The sequence below is a fragment of the Musa acuminata genome, chromosome BXJ1-11, assembly GCF_036884655.1.
Source record: "Musa acuminata AAA Group cultivar baxijiao chromosome BXJ1-11, Cavendish_Baxijiao_AAA, whole genome shotgun sequence".
Classification (NCBI taxonomy): domain Eukaryota; kingdom Viridiplantae; phylum Streptophyta; class Magnoliopsida; order Zingiberales; family Musaceae; genus Musa; species Musa acuminata.
The window spans coordinates 32,344,391-32,366,564 of NC_088337.1; the positions used below are offsets into that span (position 1 = coordinate 32,344,391).

A 22,174-nucleotide genomic window follows, 5' to 3' on the forward strand; every position below is an offset into this window, starting at 1 on the left:
TTTTTACTAAATTATGTTTTTTTTTCAGTATAATAGAAAACACTGTAACTCTTTGGCTAGTGGATTTTTTTTGTGAATTCTCATTCGAAATCATGTGGAATAATTTCTGTTTGCTTCCAGACATTTTGAGGTTAATCTGAGATCAATCCAACGCTGTGGCTAGTGGATCGGAGGTGGAATCCAATGCTCATATGTCGATCGAAGCGATCCCGTAGGCATTTGCCAACACTGCGAATGTTCGATGGCAGTGTTGCTTGGTTGGATTCGGTCGGAATCCTATGCACGCAAAAGCGGCAGTAAAGATGCCATGAGTATGCCATACTCTACATGAGTATGTACCTAAAATATTATTTTGGATATAGCTAGACCGATTAATATGCTATGGTTTGCCCCTTCTTTACCAGCAAGTCCATCAAAGATGTCCTTTTGGCCATCAATTACAGAATAAGCTCCAAGAAGAAAAGGTCCCCTGTTGAGAACTTGGCAGTCTACTGGGCTGTTCCCTTTCTTGAGATTCGGATTCTCGATCTTAGCTTCCTCATCTTTGAAAGAATATAATGTTATATTCGAGAGAATGTTTTGGATCAAGTGTATTTATGTAGAAACAGATGATTATTATTGTATTAGAAGATTAAAAGTAGTCTCATGACATGCATCGTGACAAAGACACCAAGAACATGAGAAGATGACAGATTACAGATCAAGATAAAGAAGAAGATGACACTGGGATCGATCACTGCTACTGGGGATTTGGTGCCCTGCTGTTGGCAGAACAAACCCTGGAGCCCCACTCCAGCAGCTCTTTGCTGGTATCATCCTTGTGCACGATCACCTCTATGAAGCACAGGCAGTCCTGCTTGGCCCCCGCCGCCGTCGCGATCGCTTCCTTGAGCTCCTCCTCGTACCGGACCTGCACACACGCAGTTCAGATCGATGAATACGTTTGGAGATACGGCGAACGCTCTGCCGTCCGAGTACCGAGTGCTGTGCTCACCCTCGTCGTCCAGCACTTGCCCTCGCCGTTGTGGATGGCGTCCACCAGGCCGGCGTAGTTCCAGTTCTTGATGACATTGTAAGGTCCGTCGTGGATCTCCACCTCGATGGTGTACCCGCCGTTGTTGATGAGGAAGATGATGCTGTTCTGCTCGCACCGCAGCATCGTCGACACGTCCTGAGCTGTCACCTGCAGTCCACGCAGAGGTTAGCGGATCAGAATCCGCTGATTCAGTACTCGCCATACGAGGGCATTAGGATCAGAAGCGGCACCTGAAAGCTTCCATCACCGATGCAGGCGATCACACGCTTCCTGTTCTTCACAGCCTGCGCGTACCCCAGCGTCGCCCCCACAGACCAACCGATGGATCCGTACTGCATCTGGAACTCGTACCTGAGGAGCAAAAGCCGAGTTAGTTCTTCCCCCAGGAAGGGATTCATCTGTCAGGGGATCGAAAGCTCCTACCCGCAGCCTTCCGGCAACTTCAGTTTCTGGCAGTTGAACCACGAGTCGCCAGTCTCGGCGATGACGGCGGTGTTGCCGGACAGCATCTGCTGGATGTGCTTGAAGAGCACGTTCACCCTCAGCGGCTCTTTTGGCTTGCACTCCAGCGGCTGACCGTCGGGCACGAAGATCCGGTGGTAGTTCTCGTATGCGGTGGTGTTCTTCTTGAGCCGCTTGGCGAGCGCTTGGAGGAAGTCCTTCATGAGGATGCAGCCGAAGGCCGGCCCGTTGGCCACCACGACGCGCTCCGGCTGGACGATGATGGCTTTCTCCTTCTTGAGGAGCAGGGAGTAGCCGACGGAGCTGTAGTCGTTGAAGATGGGGCCCACGAAGACGTAGGCGTCGGCGGACTCGACGATCTCGGCGCAGAAGGACGTGCTCACGGCGCCCCAGTAGGTGCCGATGAACCGGGGGTGGTGCTCTGGGACAAGCCCCTTGGCAGAGGGCATCACCGCGATGGGGTAGCCGCAGGCGTCCGCGAGCTCCACGAAGGCCTTCCCGGCCTTGGCCACCCGGATCTTGGGCCCTCCCACCAGCACCGGCTTCACCGCCTTGTTCAGGAACTCCACCGTCGCCTCGACGGCGGCCTCCAACCCCATCTGGTTGCTCAATCTGACAGTTCGAAGAAGAGGATCCAAAAATCAACCGACCTGTGGATTCTTATCGAACACGAGGGAGGCGAAAGCTGCGACGAGGAAGTCTACCTGGGGGAGAGGAAGAAGGGGACGGGCTCGAGGCTGAAGGTGGGGTGAGCGATGGCGGAGAGATTGCAGCTGATACTGATGTAAACGGGCTTGCTCTCCTTTAGCGCGGTGGAGATGGCGGTGTCGATGAGTTCGTGAGCGTCGTCGAGGTGGTTCACCACTGCCTGTGCGCAGTCCAAACGCATCGGAGACGTCACAAGATTCGAACTGCACGCTCAATACAAGAAAAAGATCCGAACAGAATCGGCTTTTTATTTATGATTACCTGATAGCAAGTGATGGTTTGGAAGCAGCGGAGCTCCTGCGAGAAGTCCGGAAGGCCGATGGTGTGGTGGAGGACACGGTTGGTGCCGTAGTCGTTGGAGTTGGGCCCGCCGACGATGCAGATGACAGGGAGGTTCTCGCTGTAGGAGCCGGCGATGGCGTTGAGCACGCTGAGGCCACCGACGGTGAAGGTAACGGCGCAGGCGCCGACGCCGCGGGCTCGGGCATAACCGTCGGCTGCGTACCCGGCGTTGAGCTCGTTGCAGCAGCCGACGAGGCGGAGTCCGGGTTCGGCGATGAGGTGGTCGAGGAGGGTGAGGTTGAAGTCCCCCGGGACGGCGAACACGTCGTGGACGCCAACCTGGACGAGGCGCCGGGCCAGGTGGCGGCCCAGGGTCGCTTCCGCCGCCTCAGCCTGCGCCGCGGGGGCGATGGGGTGGCAGTGCGCCGTCGGCGGGCTGCCCACGCTACCGTTCGCCATGGTCTCCATCGCCGCGTCCACCGACCCAATCCTAGTGTCCATCGCCACTGAGCGCGAGACCGACTGTGTGTGGCTAAAACAAGCTATTTTCTCTCTCTTAAAGAACAATCCTTTTTCTTTGACGTGTGTTCTTCTCAAGAGACCGACGACGAGCTCTTATACGAGGGAATTAGGTGGCTTTTCATTTCGTGTGGGTTCATTTTGGTGGGCAAAACCAGAGAGCGGTTTCGGCGGGAGAAGCATGGAGGTCACAGGCTGCTTAGGATCAACAGCGATCGACAAGAAGACGGCGGAGATGTACCCATGGTCGGAGAGGAAAACCACGTAGCCCTTTGAAACGGAGAAAACCATGGTTTTCTTCTGTCGGGGTCTCGATGGTCCTCGGCACTGTGTCAGGTTGACTGCATGGGAAACGCAGCAAACTTACGTTTGAGGGCGTCGTGTTACAGAAGACTGGACGGGCAGATTCAGGAATCTTTTACTGCTCTTGGTAGATGAGCGACACGTTGAAGTCGGTCAACAGTCAACAGTCAAATATCGAGTGATGACGTAAGTATGATGCCATTATACTTATTATTATGGGCCAAATTATTATTCTTTTAAGACGAAAGTAAACATTTGAGTTATATTTGGATTTATGATTTTTTATTAATAATAATAATAATAATAATAATAATAATAAAGGAATTTGATTTTGGAACGTTGTTATTAATATAGTGAAGGTGGTGGTTTGTGTTGTGTAGTTGGCAGGCGGGTGGCAACTGCGTACGTCGGTGGACGACGCGGCACGTGGCGGACAGCGGGGTCGGGCGCCGCCCCCGTTTGAGCCCAACCCACCTCCGACGCGGCCAACTCTGACGAGCGCACTCGGTCGCCCGTGGGTAGAGGGAAGACGGAACGAAGGACGAGTGCGGCCGCTGCCGGCTCGCAATCCAACGCCCCCAAATCGGTGGCCGCGAACGCAGGTTTTGGTTCCAGTGTGCGCCCCTCGTCTCTCCTTTTCCACGCTATGAGATGAATACAAGCGATAGAGTTCACCCTAATTGAGCGTGCTGAGGTTGTCTGATCAAAGCACATGGAGATTTATTGTTCCTAATAGTTTGAGAGGTGATAAAAGATATTAATGGAGTTGCATTAACATGAATTCAACGGAAAGATTTCTTCTATCAATATCGATTAATTGATAAAGATATCTTCAAAACTTACCTCAAATAGTTATGAAAGATTATGAAAAATTTATCTTCTATCATGACTCTGTAAGACTGAACTCCTGTTAATTACATCGATCATGGACCAATATAAAGAAAATATCTCTCGGACGAGAGGTTTTGTGAGAGAGTCTACTAGTTAATCAGTCGTATGTATATGAGAAATACATAGTTGATGTCTGACAATTTAATATCAGACGAAGTAAAAATCGATGGTAACGTGTTTCATACATAAGTGAAATACTGAATTGGTGCATAAATAAGTGGCTTCCATATTATCATGATATATTATAAGAGTTAGGATGGAGTTGATATCGAGTTCCTTTAGTAGATTCGTGGCCCAATTGAGGTATGCTGTAGTGGTGGCGATGACTCAATATTTAATTTTAGTTATGGATATTGCGATTGTTGTTTGCTTCTTTGAACTCTAATTGATTGGATTTGAACCAAGGAAGATTATACCCCAATGTAGATATTCTATCATCAATGTTCTTTGCCTAATCAATATCGACAAAAGCATGGAGATGAAGTGATGAGTGTTTACGGAGAAAAAGTTTATGATTGAGGACCCCTTTGAGATATCACAGAACTCGTTTTATTACAGACCAATGCATAGTGGATGACCGATACATGAATTGAGATAATTTAATGATTACAAATGAGATGTCGGGACATGTGAGAGATAAGTACTGTAAAAAATTAAGTACTTGTCGGTATTATATAGAATATGTAGTAGGGCTGCCATCATATAACTTAAGTGATTCAATAGCAAAGAGTGGAGTGGCAACCTCTTTGGCGTATTACATGTTCGTCTTTGATGATAAATCTTGAATATACTTTTTTTTAGAGAGAAAGAGTCTTGAAGTTGTGTATATTGCTTCTATTCTTAGAAAGTAGTTATCAAGATTCTTAGATCTTTGATTTTGATGGAGAATTGATTTGCCAATTGCATGAGAAATCCCTTGATCTCCATAGAATTATTGCTTATGACGATAATATCATCCACATACACTAGTAGATATATTGTACATCTATTTTATTATCGTAAAAATAATAAAGTATCAAACTTAGAATTTATAAAGCTAGTTGATGTTAAAAATGAGCCAAGTTCGGTGTACCATGCTCTTGGAGCTTAACGAAGTCTATAAATAGCTTTTTGAAGTTTACAAAATATATTGTGCCCTGGATATTTAGGATTGATGAATATGGAAGGTTGCTATATAAATATATATTCAGTTAGAGTCTTACGTAAGATAGCATTGATAACATTCAGTTATTATAAGTGCCAACCTTTTGAGATGGCTAAAGTTAGGATAAGTCGGATTGTTGTTGGTTTAACAATATGACTGAATGTCTTTGTGAAGTCAACACCAGGTCATTGATGAAACTCTTTGGCTATTAGACGTGCTTTATATCTAACAACGGATTCATTTAGATTCCGTTTAATTCGAAAGACTCATTTATATCCAATGATATTTTTTATGTGATGAAATGGTACAAGGGTATTTTTAACACATGACTTTATCCTAGTGTGGAGATTTTTGAGCTTGAGTAATGATGGTGAGTTTAATGGGCTCAGGTGGAGAGTTTGTGATGACATGAAGGTCAAGAACTTGACGTGGTTTGAAAACACAACTTTTGGAGCATATTGTCATGGGATGTCATGTGCAATGGGATTGTTAGGTTGTGCGGTAGGTATAGGTATTCGTGGAGAGTCACTGATACATATCTTGTCACACTAAGGTACTTCAGTATCATTAGGTCCAAGAGAAAGCAACGACGGTGGTTATGTTTCTAAGGGTAGTGCTTCATCAATAGGATTAACTTATGAAAAAGTAAATGTGTATCATGATGGGAAGGATTGGACGGTGTGGTGAGAGGCCTGTTTGACGTTGTTTGAGGTATACTATGATGTATGTTTGTTGGAGTGACTCGCATGACTAGAGACCCTTGGTTTTGGAAGGGAAAATTAGACTTTACAAAAGTGATATGACGTGATATAAAAACTTTTTGAGTTTGAGGATCGTAGCATCGGAAAGCATTATATTTAAGATAATATCATATGAAGATACAAGGTTTAGATCTTGGTGTTATCTTATGTGAGGCATAGGGGCATAGCCATGGATAACAGAGACAACTATGTATTTTGAGTTTTTGAATGTTTGAAAGTTTATAAAATAATTTTTAAATAGTGATTGATATTAGAGAACTGAAGTAAGCATACGATTAATGAGGTAGACTGTAGTTTGAAAGGCTGTAGGTTGGTGGCATTGAGGCTTGATGTAGAAGGGCGTAACCAATTTCAGCTATATTTATTTGACATGGCCAAGGAGGGTGATTTGATGTGTTGTATACTACAAACTAAGATTCAAGATGTTAGAGTTCGATATTCACTCATTGTAGACCGAAAGAAGTTCTTGACAAATTTTCTAAAGTGAGTAAAAACCATGGAAACTTACCATATGTACTTAGTAAAATAATATATGAAAATTACATAAAATATAAATTATCAAAAAAAGTGGTTGGAGCAAGGCCCCAAACATTTATATAAATAATTTCAAATAGTTTAGAGTAGGATATAGAATATGTTCTAAAAAGTAGCCGATGACTTTTATTACTAAGACAAGCATTATAATTAGTTACGATGCTACTTGTTATCAAAGTTAGAAGTGAATAATAAAAAAATAGTTTTTGTTAGATAGAGGATGAGGGATGACATCGACACCGGAACTATTACAGCTCCGCCGATGAGGAATTACATAGAGGCTTTGCTAGCAGAGAGCTCTCGGTATCCGAGATGAGGTCCTCGATGAGAATCACTACTGTTCCATGCTATGCTTAGTAGCGATGACAGTGATGAGTAGCAAGGGGATTAAGAGTTTTCGGTATCCGAGATGGCTCGGTGGAGCAAATCCTTGATACGCTTTGGCTTGAGAGGAGACAGATAAATAAGATGATATACTAGTTCCCAAGGAATGATCAAATGAAAGGTTTTGCAGTAGATGAGACAGAAAGCTTGTTAGAGTTCCCCGGAATGAAAGGAGAAGACAGAGAAGAAAAGCACAATTGAGGGGTAGAGTCAGTGCAAAGGAGTCGCAAGAGAGTATATTCCAATGTCGGTGTGGAGTCGCAAGAGAGTATGTTCCAATGTCGGTGTGGGTCCGCTGACCGTGCAGGGGAGAAGGCTACCTGTTAGTAATTGTTATCACTGGGAGTAAATCTTATTCACGACAAGAGACGCTCTAATACAAATTAAGAGGTAATAAATGAGATTATATTTGTATTAGGTAAAGGTAAAGATTTCTTTTATCAAGATCGATTAGTTGAGAGAGATTTCCTCAAACAGTCGTGGAAAGTTAAGAAAATCTTATTTTCTTGCTCTTTTATTTTTGTTTCGTAAAGAAATTTATCTCAAACCTTCATATGTAATATATTATTATGAGACCAATTATTTTAGATGTAATATTTTATCAAATGACATATATTAAAGTCTTTAATAGGTTGAATATGAGATCAATATTTTACATACAAAAACTTATTATTAAGTTAAATTATGACTGTTCATGTGTACGACGATTTGGAACCAAATTAGATTTTTCTTCATGTCTTTCTAAAATAATGTGGTCTCGGGCGAAATAGAGTCAGAGCCATTTTTAGTTATTAATAATATGAAAATATTAATGCGATAAACGTTTTTCATAATTTTAAATAGTAATTTTCTAATATTTTATTATAGACCAATCAAGATTTTTATCGACTAAATAAATCTTCAAATACAGGAAAGATGTTGAAGTAGAAATAACAATTATCATGTACTATTTAGTGTATTTAATACCCACCACAATATTAAAGAGTGATCTACATCACCGATCGAAGCCGTCCATCCATCACATCATCTATCATCTGCACCGTCCATTAGATTGGATGACCAGATCTGCTCTTCTCTTTCCTTCAGCAAACATGATCCCATCGACGTCCCCCATTTTCTCTCCCCCTCTCTCACGCTCACTCACTCGTCGGTGGGCCCAATTCAATCCGAGGTGGAAACGCCCACTCACTTCTCCGTTTCCCCGCTCGCCGGTTACATCGCGTTTCTTCAACGTCACTCGCTGCCATACCTCCGTCACACCGACTCTTCAACTCCCATATCCTAATCGCGTCCACTCAACTCCATCTCCTGACCAAGGCGTTCCTCCGATGGGGACAAGCGCCTCCAAGAACTCCGACAGCTCCCATGGCGGCCGCGACGGCCAGCTCTACGTCTCCCTTAAGATGGAGAACTTCAACATCGGAGGCGATCTCATCCCCCACGTCTACGGCTCCGCCCCCATCACCGGTTCTTGGGACTCCGCTAAGGCCGTAAGATCAACTACCCTCCCTCGCCTCTTTCCTATCTCTCTCTATCTGACGCTTCTTGATGTTCGATGATCCCTTAGCTCTCGATGGCCCGGGAGTCGGCGTCGACGTGGGAGCTCGGCTTCGTCGTGCCCCCCAATCACGGTATGGACGAGCCCACTCCGGTTCTTGGATCCGATTGCCTCCGTTATATTGCGTTTTCATTGTTCTGTTTTGGTTGCTCGGCCTTGTTCTTGTTCCTCTTCTTCTTTAGAGACGCTGGACTTCAAGTTCTTGCTGAAGCCTAAGTACAGTAACGTGCCATGCGTGGTGGAGGAGGGGCCGAGCCGGTTGCTCACTGGAGGGATGCTGCAAGAGGAGGATGCCAGGTCGGCGCTGTTCAAGGTGGGCGGATGTGAGGAGGTTCTTGAGTACAGGTTGTTCATTAAGGTGGACATAGTGTCCCCGTTCGATCTTGCAGCTAGTTGGAGGGCATATCAGGAGAATCTTGAGCCGTCGAGGGTACGAGGGATTCCAGATGTCAGTATCAATGTTGCACCCGATAATATGGGTTCGGAGGTACTCCCGGAACTTACAAGCTCCAGTTTGATGCCTTTTAAGAAGGCAATTTAGCATAATAAAAATGATCTTTCTATTTTACCATAAATTTCATCCTGGATGACTCTAACAAAATCTAGTCAACGTGACCATGAACATGGTTTTCTTGAAAAAAAAAGAAAGACTAGAATATCAGAAACAAATGGAAATGCTATATCTAATGTCATCACCAGTATGCTAAGATCCAAGGACAAGAATCATTCCCAACTATTTGGGTCATTTGCCAGAATTTCTTTGGGTTTTTGGGTTCTATTTATGACTTTTAGATTACCATGATACAAAGATAAAATGGAAAAAATTCTAGTTCTTAGGTAAAATGGTTATACTTTAATGATTGGTGCATATTGTACATGACAATTATGTGTAAAGGCTATTGTGGAAATTCCCAAGTGATCTGTCAGTTATTAACCCTGACCGGGATGTGGTAATTTTTGAACTCATATGTTACTAGACAAACATTTTAATTAGCGTTCTAGAAAGACTTTGTTCCATTATGATGTGTTACTATCAATTAGCATATAGCAGAAACACTAACTCAATGAAACCTTTGTTTTATTTGATGGATTCACATCATCAGTAATTATGGAAGGCTTATGATAAAAAAATAATAATGGTGAACTTTGTTTTATTCTGATGTGTATTGTGATGACATCTTTAGATTTTTGGAATTTTTAATGTCAAGTTGACAGTAGTGTTGCATCGATAGAGACCCGAAAATCTGGTTCAGATTCATATGCAAGTTTGTTCATCAGGCAACAAGGAGATGGAAAGGTAGATTTGGGATACCCTAGGAGAATAATAGTCAATATGGAGTATGCATTAATTTTTCGAGGGGCATGCAGTTGTAAAAGGTGGACTTTTAAGAAGTTTTAAAGATGGACAAATCACTCACATGGTATCTAAAAATGCGCAACCGTAATGTTGAGTTGTGATCTTGCTATGCAAGGGAACAACATGACTGGAAAAAGCTTCAATGATGATGATTTTTTTAAATCTTGATTATGTAATGTGAAACTTTTAGATGGAGAGAAAATATTGCTGAGTGAAAATCTAGATGTTGCAAGACTTTCTGTTGTTTCTGTTCATAAGTGATTCTAGTAATCTCTTGGTTGATACTGCATTTCTTACCAGGTCTGTCGTAGCCAAGGTAGAGTTTGATCCTGTCATTCTCATCCTTGTCTAGTTTCTGCTATATGCTAATTGATGACTTGTTCTTCATTGCTATAATTTTCATATTTATCCATCTTTTCCACCAGAATGGGCCAGCATCCACTTTGGAGCTTGATTTAGAACACTATGTTGTTCCAGCACCATCTTCCAGCGTTGGTGTAGTTTATGCTGCTAATTTGACAGAGACACCAAGATCCTTGGTTAATACTGGAATTTCCTCCAAGAATGATGCCTCAAGTGGAAGTTCATATGACTCGAGTAAAGCTGGTGTTTTTTCACTTGACCATTCCAACAGCCAGAAGGTACTTGCAAGTTGCAACTCTTCTCCTAGTTTTCAGGTTTTCCATGAGTCAGAGACCTACAAATAATATTTTTTGGCCTGCATATATAGTTGCACGTCATTTCTTTTACTGACCTTCTCGTAAGAAGTCAAATGCAAGAGAGTTCTTCAATGTTTCATCTGATGCACTGTTCAGTTACCCTTATCTACTTTTTGGCTTATTGATGGTATTGCTCAAAATTTTGTTTTTCTCATATCAATTTTTTTCTCATTTTCAAGCAGTCAGTATACTCTGTATGTAGGTGTTTTGCTTGATAATATGCTTGCTGTCCAGATGTATTCTAATGTTATTGCTAGTAGTTTAATTAGGAAGCTTAGAAATAACTATCCTTTTTTGTTTATTTTTTGCTAAGGATATGGATTCTATGGTCTTGGATCCTCCCAAACTTCTTCCAGCTCCTGGTATGGTTGAATCGAAGTCGGTTGGCACGTTTTCACCATTGCTAAAGGAAGATGGCCAAAAAGGACTCTTAGTTGATAGGGGTGTGGGCTCTCCTAGACTTGTTAAATCAGCTAGTGCAGGTGCATTCACATTTGATCCCAAGTTGGGCTCTGAGACAAAGGTTTGTTCATGTTTGCAGAAAAATCGACATCAGCTTTCTGCATGGTTCTTTTGTTATACCTATCAATTTTTTACTGTTAGTCGATCCATGAGTCTCTTGTAGTCTGTATGTTCATCTCAGCCTGCAGGACACCACTCCTGCATGGTTGTCATACCTGTCATTTTGTACCATTGCTTGACCATGTGTGTATTTTAGTTCAGTTGTTCATCTGAGTCTGTAAACAACTACTCTAGGATATGCATGTCATTCCTGTATCCCCAATAATTCTACTGTTTGTCATAACTGATTCCTCTTATTTTCTTCAGGGTGGGTAACAACTTGTTACACTATCTGTTTAAGCTGTTTACATGGTCTGATAGGCGTGTTAAGTCCACAAGCACACTATCTTGCAGTAAGAGCTTGTTACACTCTCAACAACACAAACAACAAGATGAAAGTTTTAGTGATGTTAATCTGTATGAAAAAAGGTTGCCCAAGCACATCGTCTGGGCAAGTTGAACCTTGAACTGGCATTATACTGCTTGTGCTTACAATTCAATTTGGAAGTTCTTTTATTATGCTAATCTGTCTTGGCTGAAAGAGGGTGCCCAAGCACATTGTCTGGACAAGCTGAACCTTGAACTGGCATTATACTGCCTGTGCTAATGATTCACTTCGAAAGTTCTTTTATTACGATGCATTTATTTAAAGTGTCAGAACACCTCATATTGGACGTTTCTCATGAACTTATTTAACTATGCCATTAGACAAATTTCTAGAGAGTATATTCATCAAATTTTGCTTTTCTCTAGCTCGGAGAATTTGCTGCTCATGTAACTGTATGTCTAATGTTTCTTATATTTTCTATTTTACTAATTGGTAGAAGGCCATGCCAGCAGCAGCTGGAGCAGTTGCAGCCGCAGCTGTAGCTGATCAGATGCTTGGACCAAAGGAGGATAGTAGGTTGGCCATTGTGTTGGTAACAACATATAAAATTAAACTTTTCTTTTAACTGGAAGTATTTACTGCCATTATGCCATATATTATGTTATTTCATGTCTGCTCCAATTGTACAAATTAAAAGAATAGAGATATTGAATATGACAAATACATGTAGCAGATATGTATAAACCTCAAGCTATCCCATCCTCGTCGACATTTATTTGAACTATCCATTAGGCCATTCGGTGACATAAATCTGATAGTCTACTTTAGTTAAAAACTCTATCCTATATCTTATGGCCATCTTCAGCATACCTCTCAGCTTTCACTCTCGATTTTTGTGTAACATGTAGTCTTTAACAGGTTTTTGCCAATGCTTTGTTCTATTTGTTATATTGTGATGTTATAGGTTGGTTTGCCAGCCCGGGGAAAGACCTTCACAGCAGCCAAGCTTACTAGATATCTGCGTTGGTTAGGTCATGAGACCAAACATTTCAATGTTGGCAAGGTGAAGACTGAGCTTCTACATTCTGCCTAGTGCCTATGTTACAGAGCCAATTCTTTATCTTGATTGATCCAGTTTATACTACTAACTGCTTTTGTTTGACTTGCAACTTGGTCGACAGTATCGCCGCCTTAAGCTTGGAACAAACCAGGTATGATAAAAGATGTGTTGTGCTTTTCTTTTATGTTAACTGTTTACCAAAGCATTCTTTTATGTTAAATCTGATTTCATAAATTAACTAGCAGTGAATCTATTAATATATGTGAAAAGAATAAAAATTGTATCACTTGAATCTAGTCAAATAAGAGGTCGTGGCCATTCATCAGGAGGAAAGAATAGTTCTGCAGGCCCGCAACATATTGGATTGGCAGCATTAAGAGAAATGTGCAGGCCTGCAGCATAAGGGATTGGTGGTGTTAGTGAACAATAGTACCGTGGCTGATGAGTCAGCACGGTTAGGTCTGCGGGTCGATGTCGGGGACTTCTGGTGGAGTGAATGGGATGATGAGGTGGCTGCGCCTCTTGAGCGTCTCGGGCGTGAGTCGGACCGGCGGGGTTGGTCGAGCTCAGGTGAGTGGATGCGGGTCAGCGCTCTATGGTCTGCCGACTAGAGTGTTGTTTGTGGTGGGTCACGTCCTTCCGTCCCCGGGGTGGTAGGCAGCTTTTCTTCGCGACGTGGCCGCGCCCTCGGGAAGGGGTGCTAGTTGGCGTTGGTCGGGATCCGGGCCGATGGATTACCCTGCTTTGCGCACCGGATGGCGATTCCCTGGTGGAGACGTTCGCCGCTCGGGGGTGATTGCCTCCCTGCAAAAATGGCATTCGTCGGGTGTTTCCCGACTTTGGCCCCTCTGACGAGCAAGTCAGTCGAGTATTCTTTTTTTCCTGCCTTTTTTCGTGTCCCCTAGGCCGAGCGTCGTACAGGGGTTTTTATACCAACGTGCGAGGATTGGTTGCGCCTCGGTTCGGCGTGGCCGCTGACTTTCATGGGGGCGGGACGACTTCTCTGACGAGTTGGCGTCTTTGGGGGTGCCTGAGCGGCATCAGACAGCACCGCCCCGAGCTCTCGGGGTTGTCATGTCACATAGTGTATCGGTACGGAACCCGACGTGGCGTGCACCTCGGGGTTCTGATGGCATATGGCATCGGGTTTGTGGCTGATGGGGTGTGACGCCGCTGGTGATTCATCTGGGGCCAAAATATGCCCTATCAGGTGGCATTAGAGGGAATGCTGTTCAAGGGATGGATTTTAGATGGGAACAAAGAAGTATATGCCAACAACATTCTTGGGATGTGGATGGGCAAGGCAGCTGCAGAGCTAACAACATAAATGAATTACAATCTAGAACTTGATGCGCTCAAAAGACCATTGACGTGGCAAGTACTCATGTAAACTACACAACCCACACTCTCAGTCATTTATATTTGGAAAAGAGCCCTTAGGAAACCAAGATGTTTTATTTTTAAACCATATAATTTCTATAATAGCAATTATATCTCTTACAATTAATATTCATGTGTTTTCACAAAAAAATAAACATTTACTTTGACTTTCCTTTTTAAATACAAGTATACAACAACAAACCGCAATGTCCCACATGAATTTTTTTTTTCATCAAGTTTTGTATAAATTCATATCCTTAATTAAATCAGGAGCATTTTATTTTTATTTATATTTTCTAGGAAAGTCTCCTTAGCCTTTCTTCTATCTCTCCTCATACTAATATTAATCATATCATCTTACTAAAGTGTCCATAGATCTCTTTAAAACATGCCCATGCTATGTTTATTTTTTTGGATGAAAATAAAATTTATTTTTCATAAAAAAAATTATATATCCATCTTAGCATTCTTATTTTAGCAACATAATATTTTTGTACATGTTGCATCTTAATCATCCAACACTTGCATTCATAAATTCCATAAAGCATCACTGCCTAGTAATTATTTTATTAAAAAACTCTTTTTAACATAAAGAGTAGCTGTTAATGCTGTTAATCGCACAAAATTTCCGATGCACCTTTTCACTTTAACCATCCAATTTTAATCCATGAAGTATGAATAATATCGTCAATCTATGAAGTATGAATAATATATAAATTGCTTCATCTTGTTAAATAATTGATCTAAAATTTTGATCTATGAAGTATGAATAATTTCGTCATTGATCGCTTCATCTTGTCCAATAATTAATCTGAATTACTTGAAGACTTTACTTGTTTGGAACTTTTTGTCCACCCAACTTAACTATATCATTTTTTATTATTAAATTTACATATATATTCGATCTTAGTAAACATATTGTTTCTTAGATTTACCACTATAATTAAAGTTAGAAATTAATTTTATTTAAACTGTCATCACTTAAAGTAATTTCATTTACAAAGAACATAATACTAATTTCATTGTAGGTATTTTTTCCTTGTGCAACTATTATATATATATATATATTTATGTATATATATGTATGCATATATATGTATGTAAGTATATGTATATGTATGTATGTATGTATATGTACATATGTATATATATATATATATATATATATATATATATATATATATATATATATATATATATATTCTTTTATGTATATATGTGTGTGTGTGTGCTATCCTATGTTTTTAAGAAACTTACTAACCACTGTCGGTGTTTTTTCCATGTGCAACCTATCCTTAACTATGATTTTATTCAAATTTAAATTCATTTATTTCTTCATCTGTTTCTCATGTTATAATCTTTTTACATTTAACTATTAATAACAAATTGTCCATTCTTCTTTCCATAATAATTTATGTCAGAACATGCCATTATGCAGTCTGCTGATTTTTTTCGTGGGGACAATCCAGAAGGTTTGGAGGCTCGCAATGAGGTAGCAACACGCAATTACAACTGCTATTTCTCTGCTATTTCTTTTATTTTGACTACAAGTTACAACAGTACTGAACTTCTTCAATTGTTAATCTTTATGCTCGTTGTTATATATATAGCTTTTAGTTGCACTTCTGATTAGGCAAGGATGAGTATTTTTACAACAACTGCAGAAGAGTTTCTCCTACTAACTTGATTCAAAATTTAATAATAAAGCAAAAAACTTCATTCAACTTAACGGCTTACTTTGCCCTGTACTTTTTTAATATCTCTAGGTGGCTGCTTTAGCTATGGATGATATGATAGCCTGGATGCAAGAAGGAGGTCAGGTATAGTGCTAGTTTTGTTGTGATAAAAAAGGTTCAATGGGATAATTGGCTCTTCTCTTTCTGGTTGTACTATAGGTTGGTATCTTTGATGCAACAAATAGCACCAGAAACCGAAGGAATATGCTCATGAAAATGGCTGAAGGAAAATGTAAGGTACCTTTCAAGTGTCTGCTACTCTTCTTGTCATTATTGCCTCTTCTTTGTTGACTTTTAATATTCCGCTTGATTTTCAAGGTATCTCATATTCATAATTGATTCAGGTAGAACATATAGCATAAAGGCTTAGGTTGCCATTTAATTGATTCTTGGTCCTTTCATTTCACCTATCACATGTGATTTCCAAGTGAAGAGAATATATATTCCCTTCTACTATCTCCACATTTTCTGTTTCTTTTGTCTGTTTTTTATTAAAATTTTGTTGAATCCAGCCGTGATACTTTTGTTTGTTTACTCAAACCTGTCCTAATTGCAGATCATATTTCTGGAAACAATTTGCAATGACAAACACATAATAGAAAGAAATATCCGCCTGAAAATTCAACAAAGTCCTGATTATGCAGAAGAGTGAGTATCGGCATTCAACATTTTGTTTTTGATATATATGTGTCAATTAGCCATGGTGAGTGGTACATTAGTTATTATTCTGCAGACCTGATTTTGAATCTGGAATGCGGGACTTCAAAGAACGCTTAGCTAATTATGAAAAGGTTCCAAGCTCATACCTTTTGTTCTAGCCACGTTTATCAGGTAGCATCTTTTAATTTCAGATGCTTATTAAGTTTAAAATAAATGATATATAGTCATCTGTAGGTATATGAGCCGGTAGAGGAGGGTTCTTATGTCAAAATGATTGACATGGTCAGCGGACAAGGTGGCCAGATACAAGTGAGTTTAATTCTTCACTCTTTTATTTGAGTTATAATTTGTTTTGCTTGGATACATATCTTTGTTGTACCTGAGCTTCATCTTTTTGGGCTTAGGGATTGCTCTATCACAGCATCAGATCACACTGGTGACTTATAGGCTTGGGGGCATGTGCTTGTCACTGCTTAGAACAACCAAATATGTTGGTGGCAAGGTGCCAGTGTTATTGCTACCTGCCTTGGCTTGGTCACCCTTACGTAATTTTTTTGCTCGAGTGTGTTGTTGGTTGAACCATAAAACACAAAACTTTCTACCATCCATTATAAATGCAAATGCATTTTGGTTTTCAAGTATTCTAATTGTTAGTACCTTCTGATGAGAATGCAACAATAGTGCTCTGTCCAAAGACAACTGCATTAACACCTCTGAAGGATGAAACCTTAGCCATTGTAGATCATTGGCATTAACTCAAGGCACTTTAACTCTCTTATAGCTGTCTTACTAACTCACTTGATTAGCATTTAATAACCTCCATCAAAGACAACTGCATTAACACATCTGAATGACGAAACCTTAGCCATTGTAGATCATTGGCATTAGCTCAAGGTACGTTTAAGTTTTAACTCTCTTATAGCTGTCTTACTAACTCACTTGATTAGCATTTAATAACCTCCATCAAATATACTTTGCTTGTCATATTGTATCTATAAGTTGATTGCTGTAGTCCTCACTGGTAATTTCACTAGTAAAATCCATATTAGTGTTTAATATTGTTCTGCTTATTTCTTAACTTGGTGCAAATTCTGAACCTGCCTTTTGACTTTACATGACTAAAGTATTTATTTTGCAGCATATAATGCTATTATCTTTTATTTTGTTTAAATTTTTTGATGACCTTTATTGCTTTAAAACTTAAATCTTTTATTCAGGTTAACAACATCAGTGGTTATCTTCCTGGCCGAATTGTCTTCTTCTTGGTAAGCACGTCAATATCAAAATTGTACATGCATTCTAAATCGTAGAATTGATGGTACCAACAGCATCAACCTGTTGATAGAATTATCCATGCTTAGGTAAAATGTGGTTGTCACGACATACAAAACATCTTCTACTGAAATCATTAGTTCAGGTATGTAAACAGAAAAGGGAGAAGAGAATGACCCACCCCGAATGTTGGAAGTAACGTTCAATATTCATGTTTGCATTGGTTGTCCTGTACCAGTACACTGTTCATATACTGAACATAACCATTTACTAATATTGCTTGTTTGAAAGTCATAAGAAACCAAAAATACTCAAGTTTTCTTTAATAAAATCTTTTGTCATGTGTCATGCTATTCAGACTTACAATGCAGGTGAATACTCATCTCACACCCCGGCCTATTCTGCTTACTCGGCATGGTGAAAGTCGAGATAATGTCAGAGGAAGAATTGGAGGTGACGCCGTTTTGAGGTTAACTCTGTCTTAATCTTTTTAATATCCTCCAAATTGCTGGATTTTATAATTTTAATCTTAAAATAACATACTTCATAAAGCATCTATGTCTTGGAAGTTCCGGTGGTGTTAGTCTCAATAAAACTCTCCCATTTTTGGTGAAAAGTGGACTTTGAGGTTATCTCATTATGTACCATGAAGGAAAAATAATAATATTTTATACATCTCTGGACACCTGAGATTTTTGTACATAATGCGAAATACTCAACCATATGTTTGGTCTTTGTTTTCTTTTTTCTATTCATATGGAAACATTCTACTGCTATTATGATAATTATATGTCGTTTATATTTGATATCCCAAAGATAAGTTTCAGCATGCTATGTGCATGTATCTATCTTCATAAGAGGAAATTCTAGTTAGTGTTCATTAGTTCTTGTGAACCTGATTTAGCATTTATACTTGAAAACGGAGGGCTTATGAGTGTCATTAGTTTCGACTTTTTTGAGCAGCGAAGCTGGTGAACTTTATGCAAAGAAACTTGCAAACTTTGTTGAGAAGAGACTGAAGTCTGAGAGGACAGCTTCTGTAAGAATAACATTTGTGCTTTAGTTCACTTTCTTTACTGAACCTTTTGTACTGCTCAATTCCTAAATTGCTTCTTTTTCCTGGCCAATATCAATTTATAACATCTATAACAAGCTTCAATATTTCCTTGAATTATTCATCATCTTTTTTATGCAGTGAGAAAGTGAAGAACTTACAGGGATCTTTTTTGTACCTTCATTCTTCACCCTCCTTTTTCTTTGTTTGGATAGTTAGTACAAGAAAGTGTAGAAGAAAGCACAGGGAGCTTTTCAGATATTCTTTGTACTTTCATTCTGTGAATCTTCAAGGATCCCTTATATTATGTCACCTATGATGTTAATGAGAAATGTCTCAGAATCTAAGTCTAATATTTTGTTTATTGTCTCAAATTTTTTTATCATGCCTGCCGTACTTGTCATTACAGATTTGACAACCATATAGTTAGATAAATAATCACTTAGCTTGTGACTCTTATTCATATCATAATAAGTTGGCTGTATTTCATATAAATTCTATTTATTCTTTAAATGTCTTAGATATGGACTAGCACACTACAAAGAACAATACTAACTGCAAGCCCAATTGTTGGATTCCCAAAGGTATATTCTGATATTTTGATTCTAAGTTGAAGTCACATGCACTGTTTCCTTTTTATCAGTTAATATGATGGTAGTTTAATGTTATTGTTATTGCTTGTAGATACAATGGCGCGCTCTTGAAGAGATAAATGTTGGAGTTTGTGATGGAATGACTTATGAAGAAATAAAGAAAAACATGCCTGAGGAATATGTGTATGTATCAAAAATGCCGTCTTATGTTAGTCATATGTAGAGTAGTAGTCCTCTGGTAATGGTTTATATCACATAAATCTGGATAGTTCTTGCCCTATATTGTACCTAAAATCTATTGGAAAATCATGAGGCTTCTTTCTGATAAATTTTTTTTTTTAAGAAGATATTTTAATGTGAAAAGGTAAAACAAACTTGTGTTTGCTTTAGCAACATGGATAGGAGATTTGACTTTCTACTGTTTAGGTGTAGGGCATGGTTTGCAATATCGTACCGTACCACTCGGTATCGACAGTAGTACCAGTCTGATAGAGGATCGGTATGGGTGGTACATCGGTACATCTTAGTGTACTGTGTTTTGGTACACTTAGTATAGTTTGGTACGTATTGTACCGACAACTGATCGGTAGATCGATATGGTACGATATTCAAAACGTTGATGGATGGTAAAAATAGAATTATTATACATTATTGACGGGAAAGCAAGAGAAGAGGAAAAGGAGGGTGGTGGGATCTCAAATTAAATCACTAAAAAAAAGAAAGTTTCTTACTATCTCTACAGTGATGCTGTTTTCCTGGAGAGCTTTTATAAAACCAAGTACACAACATTGCTTCTTGTCATGTTTTGAGTATTTCTATAGTATAGTATCATGTTTGACTATTTCATGCTTTAGACATTTTATATCTAGTGTATGTTGCATTTTATGTTTTTTTTTTGTATTATTTGTTTTTTCAGTTAAAGTGGTAGTTTTGAGACAGCAGCTATTAATTGTGCATAAGCTGTCACCGTCTCTAAAGTTGTACAAAAGCATTGCATATTCAAGACGGTGAAATATTTAAACTGTCTATCTTCCTGTTTTCGTCATTATGCGAGGTGAATTTGAGTTGCCAATTATCTTATTTTATCAACAGTTGAATTTGTATGAAACTTTGAAGTTCGCCTTTGGCATAAACATTAGACATCTTTCCAATTCTTCTCTTAAAATCTCATGCAGATAAAACATTTTCTGAGCCCAGAACCGTTTATAACCAATCATTATCGTTTTCTCCACAACTATCATTTTTTCAATGTTTTCTTGTTCTGTTTTTATGCTGTGTTGTAACATCATTGGCACACCGTTTTGTTCTTTCTTCTGTATGTCTCATGAATCAATGTGATGGTCCTACCTCTTTATCCACTTGATTCCATATTTTGGCATTTTAAGTCTAATTGGCATGAACTGAGGCCAGCTCTGAGTTTGGGCCGGGAAAAAATTTAAATCCACAAAGCTCAATTTTAGCCCTTGTAGCAATCAGGCTCTAGCAAGGTTCTGGTATAGCTCCACATCATATCAACTTGCTTTATATGGCCAATTTATGCTCTTGAAGCATATAAGAGCCGTAGGGCAAGTGTTGGTATTATAATAAAGTTGCACTTCTGCGATCTAGGTGACCATCGTTACCATCATAGAAACAAACTTGCTACTTTTCAGGATAAAATTGTACGCATCGATCCATAGATTCTTTATTGGCAAAAGCCTTATGTATTGGTCAATCTTAATGCAGATTGAGCTGCAGAACAAAGTCATTATTTTAGACTGAATAGTACAATCCAACTTAATGAAACCAATTTATTTTTCATGGTGTATTTTTTAACTGAAATTGAACTTATCAGTCACTTTTGTACCTCTTTATCGTAAAGACACTAATAAAACATACTATAAATAGCATCACATATGGTTTCCTTTCACTTTCAAGAATACCAGTATACCCAGTTATCACCATTTGATCCTTTAGGCATTTGTTAGAACTTCTTGTAACTTCTTCACATGTCAAAAATTCAGATCTCGTAAGAAGGACAAGCTTAGATATCGATACCCTCGTGGGGAGTCATACTTGGATGTCATTCAAAGGTTTGTTTTAGTGATTCAATTTGATTTGTTGACTTACTTTTTTTTATTTATTCACCAGAGGATCTTATATGAAAATGCCTGCATGATTCTCCATTCAAGATGTTAATACGAACATCATTTTCAGACTGGAACCTGTAATTATTGAGCTCGAACGACAACGTGCACCAGTTGTTGTCATTTCTCACCAGGTAATTTGCTTGAATGCTTAATTGTCTATTGTATGGATGTTTTGCGTGAAGTACTTAATTTTTTAGTTACTCCATATCTTATAGGCCGTGTTGAGAGCATTGTATGCATATTTTGCTGACAGACCACTAAAAGAAATTCCGGACATTGAGGTAAGTCATTAGTTGATTGAGGCTTTGCGTGTATGTTTCAGCAAACATGAAACTTCCCTGGGTATGTTATTGCAAGGTACATAAGTTCAGACTAGGTTCTTTTTTACCTATGTAGGTGCCACTTCACACAATAATTGAGATACAAATGGGGGTTACCGGTGTCCAAGAGAAAAGATACAAACTCATGGATTAATTCATTTCCATAAGGTGTAAACATGAGTTAACATTGCTTGTAGCTGGCTCTTCCATCTTGCATTTTTGTTGTAACATTTATATAATTATGATCGACAGACTGGCTGTCTGCTTGAAAGGAAGCAACTCCAATCACTTTCTTGGTGACATTTACCACCTGAATGGGAAAAAAAGAACAGTTAATAGCTTCATCTTTTGTGTGCTTTGTTCTTCAAGCAACGAGACATTGTGTATTTCATAGTTATAGCAGGTAGCATTCTTGGAGTACCA

General features: G+C 39.5%; 2 protein-coding genes across 5 annotated transcripts; one reads left to right on the top strand and one right to left on the bottom strand.

Annotated features, from left to right (window-relative positions):
* Positions 1–593: 593 nt before the first annotated feature.
* Positions 594–3,313, bottom strand: LOC135597754 (pyruvate decarboxylase 1-like). The gene is made up of 6 exons (XM_065091170.1): positions 2,468–3,313; positions 2,203–2,366; positions 1,460–2,110; positions 1,267–1,387; positions 995–1,183; positions 594–910 (listed from the first exon to the last, which is right to left on the bottom strand). Exons 1-6 carry the CDS (start codon positions 2,987–2,989, stop codon positions 740–742), a joined length of 1,818 nt encoding a protein of 605 aa, XP_064947242.1. The 5' UTR covers positions 2,990–3,313; the 3' UTR covers positions 594–739.
* A 4,953-nt stretch (positions 3,314–8,266) lies between these two features.
* Positions 8,267–22,095, top strand: LOC135585235 (6-phosphofructo-2-kinase/fructose-2,6-bisphosphatase-like). Of its 4 annotated transcripts, XM_065091171.1 has the most exons (24): positions 8,267–8,514; positions 8,592–8,655; positions 8,765–9,069; positions 10,365–10,580; positions 10,972–11,181; positions 12,044–12,139; positions 12,512–12,610; positions 12,729–12,758; positions 15,426–15,479; positions 15,754–15,807; positions 15,883–15,960; positions 16,280–16,371; positions 16,457–16,514; positions 16,618–16,692; positions 17,601–17,648; positions 18,027–18,124; positions 18,619–18,694; positions 19,231–19,293; positions 19,394–19,485; positions 21,306–21,374; positions 21,499–21,562; positions 21,647–21,712; positions 21,828–21,919; positions 22,004–22,095. In XM_065091171.1, the coding sequence occupies exons 1-23, from the start codon at positions 8,353–8,355 to the stop codon at positions 21,903–21,905; spliced, it is 2,247 nt and encodes a 748-aa protein (XP_064947243.1). In that variant the 5' UTR covers positions 8,267–8,352; the 3' UTR covers positions 21,906–21,919; positions 22,004–22,095. The 4 variants fall into 4 exon arrangements, 3 of the variants coding, with proteins under 3 accessions (XP_064947243.1, XP_064947244.1, XP_064947245.1); XM_065091172.1 differs by having other exon boundaries at positions 12,047–12,139; positions 21,828–22,095; XR_010481403.1 differs by lacking the exons at positions 21,828–21,919; positions 22,004–22,095 and having other exon boundaries at positions 21,474–21,562; positions 21,647–21,695.
* Positions 22,096–22,174: the final 79 nt, after the last annotated feature.